This window comes from Jaculus jaculus, chromosome 13, assembly GCF_020740685.1.
Source record: "Jaculus jaculus isolate mJacJac1 chromosome 13, mJacJac1.mat.Y.cur, whole genome shotgun sequence".
In the NCBI taxonomy this organism is placed as follows: Eukaryota; Metazoa; Chordata; class Mammalia; order Rodentia; family Dipodidae; genus Jaculus; species Jaculus jaculus.
In genome coordinates, this window is record NC_059114.1 from 5696236 (window position 1) to 5708792 (window position 12557).

The window sequence follows — 12557 nt, forward strand, 5'->3', positions numbered from 1 at the left end:
TCCTCACTCTTCCATCAGTTTATGTGTACAAGGCTCAGGACGCCCCTTACCTGGTGGTGATGATGGGATCCTGAGGGCTGGCCCTGGGTCCCACTTCCGGTCACCCTCCTTCCCCGACCCCCAGCCTAAGACAAGGACCCAGGCTCTAGATCCCTTCCCAATCTGTCCGTGGTGTGAAGTGCTTAGAAGTGCCAGGTGTCCCTCCCCAGTTGTGTTGTTCTCCGTAACCCCGGGCGCAGCTCTTCGTCCTCTCCTTCATGGTCCCGGAACTATCGTGCCCGAGCCGTTGTTTCCCAGCCGGCGCAGTGAGGCGCGAGCGTCAGTCAGACCGCGCTCTGCGCTCCGGGGTGGGGGGGGGGGGGGAGAGGAAAAGGAAGCGGACCTGCGCGCGGCATTGTGGGAGCGCGTGGTGTTGTGGGAGCGGAGCGCGGGCCCCGCCATTCCCTTTGCTTAACCTTCGCGGGCGCGGCGTTTGCGGCGGAACCGGAGAGGAGGAGGGAGTCCGCACAGTTTGGTAAGGAGAGGGTGAGGATGGGAGGCCGAGGGGGGAAGGAGCGCTGCCCAGGGTCCCCGGCGGGACTTGAGAGGGAAGAGCGGGAAGCGACGGCCACCCGTGACGCGTCGCCGCCCTGGCACTGGGAAGAGGCCTTACTTTCCACCCAAAAGCGGACGGGTTGCGCCTTGTGTACCTCTCCGGGGCAGCGGGTTGGTTGTTTGTTTTGGAAACAACGCAGGGGATGATCTGGAAAGGTACCTCTGGCGAGTCCTGTCCTCGCCGCAGTCCTTCGTCCCGAGCCCCTCGGTCTCCCGCCCCCTTTCACAGCGACGCCGGTCCTCCCGTGCTTCTCGTCGCCGCTGCAGAGGCCGTGATGGGGGATGCGCTGCTTTGAAAGTGTACGAACGGTGCTAGCTGCTCATTGGGGTCCTTGCCTGTAACCCTGCAGCGACTCCCCCACGGTGTGTTCTTGTTTGTTTATTTTTTTTTATTCTTTTCCAAGGTAGGGTCTCAACTCTAGCTCGGGCTGACCAGGAATTCACTATGTGGCCTCAGGGTGGCCTCGAACTCAAGGCGATCCTCTTAACCTTGCTGGGATTAAAGGCGTGTGCTACTATGCCCGGCTTTAAATTACTATTTTTTTAAGATTTATTTTTTACTTATTTATTAGAGACTGGGCGTGCCAGGGCCTCTAGCTACTGCAAATGAAACCTCCAGATTCATGCGCCACCATGTGCATCTGGCTTATGTAGGATCTGGAGAATCAAACCTGGGTCCTTAGGCTTCGCAAGCAAACGCTTTAACTACTAAGCCATCTCTCCAGCCCCCCACTGTGTTCTTGAACACATGGGATGTACTCCAAGCTGGAGTCCTTGCGTGTCTCAAAATCAAGCCCTCTGCGTGGCTCTCATTAAAAAGAAAATTTCTATTTAGTTATTTTGAGAGAGAATGGGTGCACCAGGGCCTCCAGTCACTGTAAAGGAACTTCAGATGCATGTACCACCTTGTGCATCTGGCTTAATGTGAGTACTGGGGAATCGAACCTGTGCCCTTAAGCTTTGCGGGCAAGCACCTTAAACCTTAAGCCGTCTCTTGCCTTCTGCATGGTTCTAGTGAGAACTACTGGAGCGTTTACCCAGATTGTTTTTTTTTTTCATAATGAACATTTCCTGTTTATAAGCACATTAACATTTTGTGAGTGCTTTTGATACCTTCTTCTTTAACCTTGGCAGAGAGTGAGAAGGCTAAATTTAAAGGTACAGCCTTCTAGATTGTCTGAGTGCCTTGGTCTGTACTATCCATTATGTAGCCACTTTGTGGTTTTTGTTGTTGTTGTTTTGAGGTAGGGTCTCACTCTGGTCCAGGCTGACCTGGAATTAACTCTAGTCTCAGGGTGGCCTCAAACTCATGGCGATCCTCCTACCTCTGCCTCCCGAGTGCTGGGATTAAAGGCGCACGCCACCACACCCGGCTTGTTTTTTGTTTTTTTAAGGTAAGGTTTTGCTCTAGCTCAGGCTGACTTGGAATTCACTATGTAGTCTCAGGGTGGGCTCCAATTCAAGGTGATGTTCCTACCTACTAAAGGTGTGCATCACCACACCCCGCTTTGTTGTTTTGAGGTGGAATCTCATTACAGTCTAGCCTGACCTGGAACTCCTAAATGGTGAAGGTTGGCTTCCAACTCAAGGTGATCCTCCTGCCTCTGCTGAGATTAAGGGAGTGTGCCACCACGCCTGACTTAGCATCTTTAAACCGCCACATATGAACATTGCCTATGGCACATCAGGTCTCAAAATGGAGTCACCCACAACTGTGTTTTGCAAATATATTGTGCACATACATTCCAGATTTCCTCTACCACAGTATACACCATAACATGGTAGAGAGAAGAGAGGCCCTCTTCATTCCCATTAGCTTTCCCTGTCCAACTCACCATTCCTCCCCTTGTCATATCTTGCAAGTGTCCTCCAAGCACCAAGCTCACTTTGCATAGAAAATGTGGCTTTAGGGGCTGGAGAGATGTCTAAGCGGTTAAGGCACTTGCCTGTGAAGCTAAAGGACCCAGGTTCAATTCCCCAGTACCCCCATAAGTCAGATGCACAATAGGGGCTCGTGTGTCTGGAGTTTGTTGGCAGTGACTAGAAGCCCTGGTGCACCCATTCTCCCTCCGTCTCTCCCTCTCCCTGCAAATAAAAATTTAAAAAATGTGGCTTTAGGATTGGAGGTGGCTTAGTCATTAAGGCACTTACCTGAAAAGGCTAACAACCCTGGTTTGATTACCCAGTACCCACGTAAAGCCAGATGCACAAAGTGGTGCATGCATCTGGAATTCATTTGCAGCAGTTAAAGACCCTGGTGTGCCCATTCTCTCTCATCTCTCTCTCTGTGCTTGCAAATAATTTTTGTTTTTCAAGGTAGGGTCTCACTCTAGCTCAGGGTGGCCTTGAACTCACGGTGATCCTCCTACCCCTGCCTCCTGAGTGCTGGGATTAAAAATGTGCACCACCACACCCAGCTTGCAAATAAATTTTTTAAAAATGTTTAAAAGCACAAGAAAATGTAGCTTTAGCATCTTCACGACATTTGTGGAGTGTCAGGCCTTTGTAGGTCCCGAAAGATGACTTCTCCTGTTCTCTTACTGTAGAACTTGTCCCGCCAAGATGTCTATTGGAGTGCCAATTAAAGTCCTGCACGAGGCTGAGGGCCACATAGTGACGTGTGAGACGAACACTGGTGAGGTATACCGGGGGAAGCTCATTGAAGCGGAGGACAACATGAACTGCCAGGTAACCTGCTCTGCGCCCCAGGTTGCGGGAGGCAGCCAGAAGGGTGGCAGTTGACCTTCCTGATGAATTTATTCTTACCCAGTAACATTTGCTGGGTGCCTAATACGTGCTGGGCTGTTGACTGGCTCTCATGGTGTTTGTGTGTGAACGATCTTGTAAGATAATCAGGGTTGGTGATAATGTCGTCCATAAAGTAAGGAGAAAGGGCTCCCAGCACTTGGGAGGCAGAGGTAGGAGGATCAGGTTTGAGCTGCCCTGAGACTACATAGTGAATTGCAGGTCAGCCTGGGCTAGAGTGAGACCTTACCTCAAACAAAGAAAGTAAGGAGAAAGATTCAACTGTATGTCACTGGAATAAGTGATGGCATAGCTTCCTGATGCAGTGCCTTATAGCAGTACCTTGCCTTGTGTGTACACATACAAAGTGTTTGTGGTCTTTTTTCAAACCGTCTGCAAAGAGCTTGAGCTTTGAATTGCCCGCCTCAACTTTAAGCCCCCCCCTTTTTTTTTGAGGTAAGAGTCTCACTCCAACTCAGGCTGGCCTGGAATCCACTGTGTAATCTCAAGGTGGCCTCGAACTCATGGCAATCCTCTTACCTCTACCTCTGGAGTGCTGGGATTAAAGGCATGCGTCACACAGCAACTTTGGGCATCTTAATCACCTAGGTTTCCTCCTGTGTAAAGTAGAGATGGCGTTAACAACTTGGGTCCCCTGAAGTAAGGATGCAAAGACAGAATGGGCTGTGCAAGAGAATTATTGGGGAAGTGGCGATAAAGGATAACAGGCTGGGTGTGGTGGCACATGCTGTTAATCCCAGCACTCTGGAGGCAGAGGTGAGTTCCAGCCTAGGACTACAAAGTGACATCCAGGTCTACTTGGGCTAGAGTAAGACCCTACCTCAGAGAGAGAAAGAAAAAAACAAAACAACAAATAAAGGATACCAGAGCAAGGGAGCAGAAATCAGCAGGAGAGTGTCCATTGGGGCAGGGAAGGTGGCTGAACTGGAAGAGCTTCATGCTGCACTTTGTTATGAGGACGCTCTTGCCAGGCAGAGCTCCTGTGAGGCGTCTAGCATGAGGTGGAAATGGCTTGCCTTGAGTGTTCTTGCTTTGATCAGTCACTGGCTGGAAGCCTGTCGGGTGAGTGCTGTAGTAGATCTCTACAGTGGCAGCCCCATACAGTCCTTACAGCCTTTTGTCTCCTGAGGGGAACTAAATAAGACTTCCTCCCAAGACTTCCCAGGTATAATGTCCGCACCTAGGGTTATTATAAGATCATATGACTTATGTGTGTATGTGGGTGTAGCATTCAGCTCAGGCCCTTGTGATTACAAGAGTTCAGTTAACAGTGCCTGTGTGAACATTCCAGATGGAGTGAGCTACCCTATCCCAGATTACACTGAGGGTCAGGCATTCAGGTTCCCTTTGCAGGCACCATTCATTCATGTGTGGTGTCTGGCTGGACTGGTATACTGGGAAGCAGACATCTAGTGATTCAGGGTCATCTCCTCAGCATCAGTCTTGTAGAGATGGATGGGGGGGGTGCGTGCACCCACTAGCACTGGTGCATGTGCATGGTTACCAGGGTGGAACCCAGTGCCTTGTGTATGATAAATAAGTGTTCTACTGCTGAACTGTACCCCTTAGCCATTCGGAGGGTGCTTTTGAGACAGGGTCCTGCTGTGTAGCCCAAACTGGCTTCAAACTCTTGATCCTCTTGACTTCTCCTCAGTGCTAGGATTACCTGTTCATGTTGCCCTGCCCAGCAGGGTAGACTCTGAAGTCCTGTACTGTTTGGTTCAGCAGGATCCCCACAGAGGTGCAGCTGCCTTTGTCCTGACAAGGATCTGGCCTTAGTACTGTTTTTATGAAGTATCCCTTTCACAGCTCTAGTCTTCTGCCTTAAGGCATCTTTATCTGTTTTATGCCGTTTTACCTTGGTGAGTAGAACGAAAGACTTAGCCAGGTATGGTGGTGCATGCCTTTAATCCCATCATTTAGAAGGCAGCTCAAGTTCAAGCCCCAACACCTATGCATCAGTCGGGCATGACCACATGTCTATAACCCAGTGCTGGGGGTCAGGGAACAGAGGAGAGTGCTGCTTAGCTAGCCTCATGTGTCGGGGAGAGCAGCTCCCAGTTCAGTGAGAACACAGAAGCACGGTAGAGGAGGACACCTGACAGTTTGGGCGTCTGTAGGACTCACATCTGCACACATACACACTAACCACACCACCAAAAGCAGCCTGCCTCTTTGGGTTTCTTAAGGTTTCCTTTTGCGATGCTGGGATGGAAGTCAGGCCTTGTGCGTGCTGGACAAGCAGCATACCACAGAGCCACGGGAGTTGATGGTCTCTAACACAGCCGGCTACAGTGTCCCTTGTTCTGTTGTTTGTTACCATTTGAAAGTGGTATGGGGGCTGCAGAGATGACCTAGCCGTTAAGGCGCTTGCCTGCAAAGCCAAAGGACCCAGGTTCAGTTCCCAAAATTCATATAAGCCAGATGCACAAGGTGGTGCATGTGTCTGGAGTTAGTTTGCAGTGGCTAGAAGCCCTGACACACTGATTATGTCTCTGCCTCTCTTTCAAGTAAATAAAATATTTTTTTAAAAAGAATGTTTTTAGCCTGATATAGTGGTACACACCTTTAATCCCAGCATTCAGGGAAGGGGGACAGAGGTAGGAGGATCGTTGTGAGTTCAAGGCCACCCTGAGACTACTTAGTAAATTCCAGGTCAGCCTGGGCTAGAGTGAGACCCTACTTTGGAAATCCCCCCCCTCAACAAAAAGTGACAAGTGTCTGGTGTTTATTTTAAAAATTTTTTTGTTTATTTTTACTTATTTGTGAACAACAAGCAGGCAGAGAAAGAGGCAGAGAGAGGGAAGAGAATGGGCGTGCCAGGGCCTCCAGCCACTGCAAATGAACTCCAGATGTGTACGGCCCCTTGTGCATCTGGTTAACGTGATTCTGGGGAATCAAGCCTCGAACCGGGGTCCTTAGGCTTCACAGGCAAGTGCTTAACCACTAAGCCATCTCTCCATCCCTGGTGATCATTTTAGATAGCAAGAATATAATTTGTTTTGGTTTTGAAGCAGACTCTGTCAAGCCAAGGTTGGCCCCAAACCTTCCTGTTTCTACCTCCCAAGTGCTGTGATTACAAGTTTGCAATTCCGTGCCTGCCCAGCTTCATAATTTTTATTTTATGGTATAAGATCATGTTTATGTAGCCTTTTAAGGGAAACTTTTATGGCTGAAGATTATATTAGGATTCTAGTGTAAAGTTTACTCAGCGGTCCCTGAATGCTTGGAGCCTTCTGGTCCAAGTGTGGTAAGAATTCAAACACTTAAGACATCATATATTTTTTTTTCCACACACTTATTTTTTTTAATCCCAATTAAAAGTTGGGAGCTGTCTCAGTGAGTCATAGCACTTGCTATGCAAGTGTGAGGACCTGAATTCAGTCCCAGCATCCATGTAAAAAGCTGGGCATATCGGCACATGCCTATGATCCCAGAACTGAGGAGAGGAGGGCGGGGACAGAAGGGCCAAGTCTGAAAGGAGAGGAGTTGCACGGTGAGTGAGGATTGTCCTACGGAAGTAGAACGATAGAGGAGGTTACCTGATACTTTGGTCTGGGCACGTGCATCTGCACACACCTGTGCATACACCACACAGCCACAAACAGGCTGAAGAGATAGCTCAGTCAGTAGTGTTGGTGATACAGGCACGAAGGGCAGGGGCTGGAGAGATGGCTTAGCAGTTAAGCACTTGCCTGTGAAGCCTAAGGACCCCGGTTCTTATTTCCCCAGCTCAATTCCCTAGAACCCATGTTAGCCAGATGCACAAGGTGGTGCATGTATCTGGAGTTCGTTTGCAGTGGCTGGAGGCCCTGGTGTGCCCATTCTCTCTCTTGTCACTCTCAAATAAATAAATAAAAATAAACAAAAACTTTTTTTTTAATGGGCAAGGTTTAGAAAGTTTAGAATCCCAGCACTGGGGAGAAAGAGTGCAGTAGTTTGAATGCAAATGCATGTCCCCCATAGGCTCAGGTATTTTTGATGAGGCTTTCTACTCAGTCTTCAGTAGCTGGGTATGTGGCACACACTTTTAATCCCAGCACTCAGAAGGTAGAGGTATGAAGGTCACCATGAGTTTGAGGTCAGCTGAAGACTACATAGTGAATCCCAGGTTGGTCTGGGTTAGAGTGAGACCCTGCCTACACAACAGCCCTGCTTCGTCTTCAGCAGACAACAGGTGTGTCACTGGCCGTGGATCTTGGGTCCAGCCCAGTAGGTGTGTAGAGAACCAGCTTGAGCTCTGGCTGTTGTGTTTACTGATGTTGGTTGTCTCTGCTATGGATGTATGGTGTGAGCCAACTTTCTCCACCAAGATGAAGCTTCCTGTGGAGTCTGTAAGCCTGAGTAAACCCTTTCCTCCCATCAGCTGCCTCTGGTCAGGCGTTTGTCCCAGCAGTTAAAAGGTAACATGGTGATAGAGACGGACCCCTGGGACTCGCTGGCTGGCCACTCTAGCGTAATTGATAAGCTCCAGACCAGAAAGAGACAGCGCTCCTGAGGAATGACACCTGGGGTTAGCTTTGGTCGCCACATGTGTGTGCGTGCACACCCAACTCATAAAACAGATGATTCGCAGAGGGGAAAAAAATCTAAGTGGACATTTAATATTCAAAAATAATGGTGTTATTACTAATTACATATGCAAGTTATTAACCTGTAAGAGTCTCCAAAGTTGGAGGTAAAATTAATGCTTGATAGAGTCCTTGCTGTGTTGTCAGTAGAAGGGTAAATTAGTATATTCTTTCTGGAAGTGCATTCAGCAAATGTCAGCGTGGAAGAGGTTTTGTCCTTTGATACAGTGATTTGAACTAAAAAACAGTTCAGCCTGGTGTAGTGGAGGTGTGGTGGTATGCACCTTTAATCCCAGCACTTGGGCTGGTCAGAGGTAGGAAGATCGCTGAGTTCAAGGTCACCCTGAACTACACAGTGAGGGCTGGAGAGATGCCTTGGTGGTTAAGGAGCCTCCCTGTAAAGTCAAAAGACCCAGTTTTGACTCCCCAGGACCCATGTAACATGTAAGCCAGATGCACAAAGTGGCAAATGCATCTGGAGTTTGTTTGCAGTGGCATGCCCATTTTCTATCTGCTTCTATCTCTCTAAAGTAAATAAATAAACTGAAAAAAATGAGCTGGAGAGATGGCTTAACAGTTGAGGTGCTTGTCTACAAAGCCAAAGGACCTTGGTTTGATTTCCCAGGACCCACATAAGCCAAATGCACAAGGGGGTACATGCATCTGGAGTTCGTTTGCAGTGGCTAAAGGCCCTGGTGTGCCCATTCTCCCTCTCTCTTTCTCAAATAAATAAATAATAAAATATATTTGAAAGAAAAAAAAAAGAACTACTACATAATGAATTCCAGATCAGTTTGGGCTAAACCAAGACCCTACCTCAAAAAGACAAAAACAGAGCTGAGCGTGGTGACGCACACCTTTAATCCTTGCACTTGGGAGCAGTGGTAGGAGGATCATAGTGAGTTCAAGGCCACCCTGAGACTAAAGAGTGAATTTCAGGTCAGCCTGGGCTAGAGTGAGACCCTACCTTGGGGGGGAAAAATGAAAATTGTGGACAAAATTGTGGCCTTGTTGTCCACCACATTGCTCTTTTTAATAAACCCTGAAAGCTTCAACATATCTCCTATAGAGCTAAATATAGGCTGTGGTTAAACTAACTAGGGTAGGGACTGGGGAGGGAGCTCAGTGAAGTCATTACAGTTGGGCTGCGCCAGCCCGCATGCTCCAGGTGCCTGCTCGGGCAGCCCTCCTGACTGCAAGCTCTTGCCTTGCACCGCAGCATTGCAGGCGCTGCACCTCCGCTTCTCGGCCCCTAGTGATTTGCTTCCTAGATGTACGCTGGGGGATTCAGAACTGTATCTGGTGTCTGTGTGTGACCTTCCGAGTGCCAGGTTGGTGCCTGAGAGGGTGCGGTCTGGATGTGCAGCTCAAGCACTTCCGGTGGGTCTGTAACCACCGGGCTCATGTGCTGGCCCAGGAAGCAGAGCGGTACAGCTAGAGGTCTGCACCCAGTTGGCTGGTCCCAGCAGAGAAGCTCCCGCAGTCCAGCTGTTTGATCTGGGGTTTTTTTTTCCCCTTTGTTTTTTGAGGTAGGGTCTCCCTCTAGCCCAGGCTGGCCTCAAACTCACAGTGATCCTCCTACCTCTGCCTCCCAAATATTGGTAGAAAGGTGTGCACACCACACCTGGGTGTTGTGTTTTGTTTTTCACCTGTAAAAGTGGGAAAGCTCATAGCTACCTGCATACACGCAGCCCCTGGTGCACGCCCTTTGCCGTGGTCAGTATTGGGTTTTAGTTTCTGGACTCTCTCTAGTCCAGGCTTCTCTGCTCTTGACCCTTGCTGACAAGCTGGTGATTCCTCCCAGATGTCCAACATCACAGTCACGTACAGAGACGGCCGAGTGGCACAGCTGGAGCAAGTGTACATCCGAGGAAGCAAGATCCGCTTTCTGATTTTACCTGACATGTTGAAAAACGCGCCCATGTTAAAGAGCATGAAAAATAAAAACCAAGGCTCGGGGGCTGGCCGTGGAAAAGCTGCTATCCTGAAGGCCCAAGGTAGGTGGCCTTCCCGTACTGTTTTCAGAGTTTCGGTTGTCTGGTCTTTTAGGAAGGAGCCTTCTTGTTGCTCTGGGACAGGGGAAACTGAACTTGGCTGTCTCCATACATCCTGCGCTGCTGTGCCCTAGACTGAAGAAGTTCTCAGATGTTACAGTGTCCTTAAGCTGCTATTTTGCCTCACCTGATCCCAGTGACAGGTCTTAGTGCAGAATCCAGAGTGGCTCCTTAGAAATAATGTGTGTATCTGAAATGAGGCATGGTGGCTCACACTGTAAGCTCAGCACTTTGGAGTTGGGGCAAGATTGTACTAAGTTGGGAGTCCAGCCTGAGCTACATGGCAAGACCTTAACACGAAAGAAAAAAGGGTTCCCTCTTAAATGAAGCAGGCTTTTATATTGAAATCCTAGAAGGTCCTTTCCAAAAATCCTACGCAAGAGGCCTTGGGGTGGGGAGGGGGTCTGCCAATGACTAGTTAGCTGAGCAGGCACCCCTGTATGGATGGAGTGACTCCTGAAGCATTGGGGCAACATTCCTCTGCTGGTGATCTCCCCCCAGTCCAGCTTGGTGAACCCATGCATTTGTTGGTTTACTTACACAGGCATATGATGGTTATTGTAGCTTCTTCCCGGAAGAGCCTACCCCAACATGGGTGACTCATGAAAGCTCCTTCTCTGGAGCTGCTGGTCCCCTCCCCTTCGACTATCCTCCCAACTCCTTAGTAGTAACCCTCCACCAGACCCTGAGCGCTAGGACAGGATGGGGCAGGCCACGTGAGGAGGGAGTGGGTGGCTGTAGAATGGTGAGAGTCTCCTACAGGTAGTCACACTGCTCTGATGGCAAGTCACAGGCCTGTCGTGCCTGAAGGACTATGTTCCCTAACACTAGAGAGGTGGGGTGGTGTGTGCACGCCCACTGAGTGTCCAGATAAGAAACAAGCACCTTTGAGCCCTTCACCCACTAACAGGAGCTGGAGTTTTAAACTTTCTTAAATTTGACACTAAATCCCCCTGGCACACACTGGCAGTAGGACTCTCCTGCCTGCAGTGACTCAGGCCAGCTGCTCTTAGAGGTTAGCCCCATTTGGGTTTGGATCACAGATATTTGGGCCCCTGAAAGGATCTGCCACACTGTTACACGAGAAGGCAAGCATAATCCTGAGAAACTGCAGAGAAAGCCCTGGATCCTCCATCAGTGCCTTTAGCTGTGTTTTTTGCCCACTTTATATGTGAGTTTAAAGTTGTAGTGTAGTCCTTTAAAATGCCCTCAAAAAAAGGTGGGGTGGGGGCGGCTGCGGGGCTGATGAGAACACCTCGCCTCGGAACGTGCTGCACTCACAGTTGTTGCGAAGCTGCACCATTCCCTCCAGCCAAAGCCAGCAGTTGGCCGTGCATTACAAGGTGCCTGGCGCTGGGTTTGCCCAGACCCGCTGGTGGCTGCTGAGCCCCCTGGGCTGCTCCCGACCCCTAGCTGACATTCTCTTCGCAGGTGGGTAGGTTCTCAAGGGACAGCCCTCCGCCTCCTCTTCCTCCTCCAGGATTGCACTAGCCCCTAATATTAGAGCCACACTCCTCTTGTGCTCTGTGTGGACAGCACGGATGTGGGCTTGCTCATTTGTTCTGTTTTCTTTCAAGGGAGAGTCTCGCTCAAGCCCAAGCTTGCCTGGAACTCTATAGTTCCAGGCTGGCCTTAAACTCATGGTGCTGGGCTTAAAAGGTGTGCACCACCACACCTGGTTTGGTTTTGCTAGTAACCATTTCTTCCAGTCAGAGACATTCAAAGAATGACGCCCTTGTCCAGAGTTAACAAATGCTAGCAATGTGTTTGAGAGTTTGAAAAATGAATTGCAGGCATCTGGAGTAGTGTTCCCCTGCCCTGGACCAGCCCTGGGAATCCAGCTAGTCTGATCCTCAGACTGTTCCTCACTCTCTGCCCGGGTCACAGTGACTGCCGTTGGACCTGGTGCCCTTGTAGGGCTCCAGCTGTCCCTTGCCACAAGCCCTCTCTGACACACTGGTCTCATGGTCCTGTCTCTTCTTCCCTTGCAGTGGCCGCCAGAGGAAGAGGACGTGGAATGGGGCGTGGAAACATCTTCCAGAAAAGGAGATAATTTTCCCTCCTCCTTTTAGATGATCTTAGTTTGTTGGGGGTGGGTGGGTAACTGTGTGTCCTAGATTTTTTTTTTTTTTGCCATTTCTCAAAGAAACTGTTAATCTAAATAAATCTTTTTGGTGTTTTTTTTTTTTTCTTTGCTTGGTGTTTTTATTTTTTTTTTATTTTTATTTTTTCTTTTTGGGAAAAATAAGGACCATGTGTTCATTTTGGAGTTTGCTTTGGCAGCAGGTTAAAATTTGACACCTGAGGAGATCTGCTGGGAGAGTGCCAATACTTTGAATAGCAGTTATTGATAGGAATGCGAGCTGCTGTTGGGACCAGCTGCTGGCTCCGCCCAGAGAAGCTCCAACGACTGGGTAGTTGGTCTTTGGACGTGAGCCCTTAGTGGAAAGATGGCATCTCCACTTCCGTGACACGGCATCCTGGCCTAGGAAAATGTCTCACTCTGCCCTCTATGGTCTGGTAATTCTAGGGGCTCAGGATTTGGGAACAGTGTTCTTTAAAAAAAACAAAC

The 12557-nt window shown here is 49.2% G+C and overlaps 1 protein-coding gene across 2 annotated transcripts; it reads left to right on the plus strand.

Annotated features, from left to right (window-relative positions):
- The first annotated feature begins 375 nt into the window (after positions 1 to 375).
- On the plus strand, positions 376 to 12172 carry Snrpd3 (small nuclear ribonucleoprotein D3 polypeptide). 2 transcript variants are annotated; one of them, XM_045132862.1, is made up of 5 exons: positions 432 to 514; positions 824 to 957; positions 3141 to 3282; positions 9736 to 9928; positions 11977 to 12172. In XM_045132862.1, exons 3-5 carry the CDS (start codon positions 3157 to 3159, stop codon positions 12036 to 12038), a joined length of 381 nt encoding a protein of 126 aa, XP_044988797.1. In that variant the 5' UTR covers positions 432 to 514; positions 824 to 957; positions 3141 to 3156; the 3' UTR covers positions 12039 to 12172. The 2 variants fall into 2 exon arrangements, with proteins under 2 accessions (XP_004670990.1, XP_044988797.1); XM_004670933.2 differs by lacking the exon at positions 824 to 957 and having other exon boundaries at positions 376 to 514.
- The last annotated feature ends 385 nt before the right edge of the window (positions 12173 to 12557 follow it).

Excerpts from the sequence above, each read along its gene's own strand:
- Snrpd3 (XM_004670933.2), top strand. The coding sequence starts at position 3,157 with ATGTCTATTGGAGTGCCAATTAAAGTCCTGCACGAGGCTGAGGGCCAC. Across the intron at positions 3,283-9,735 it reads AGGACAACATGAACTGCCAG|ATGTCCAACATCACAGTCAC; the intron begins GTAACCTGCTCT and ends GATTCCTCCCAG. Across the intron at positions 9,929-11,976 it reads TGCTATCCTGAAGGCCCAAG|TGGCCGCCAGAGGAAGAGGA; the intron begins GTAGGTGGCCTT and ends CTTCCCTTGCAG.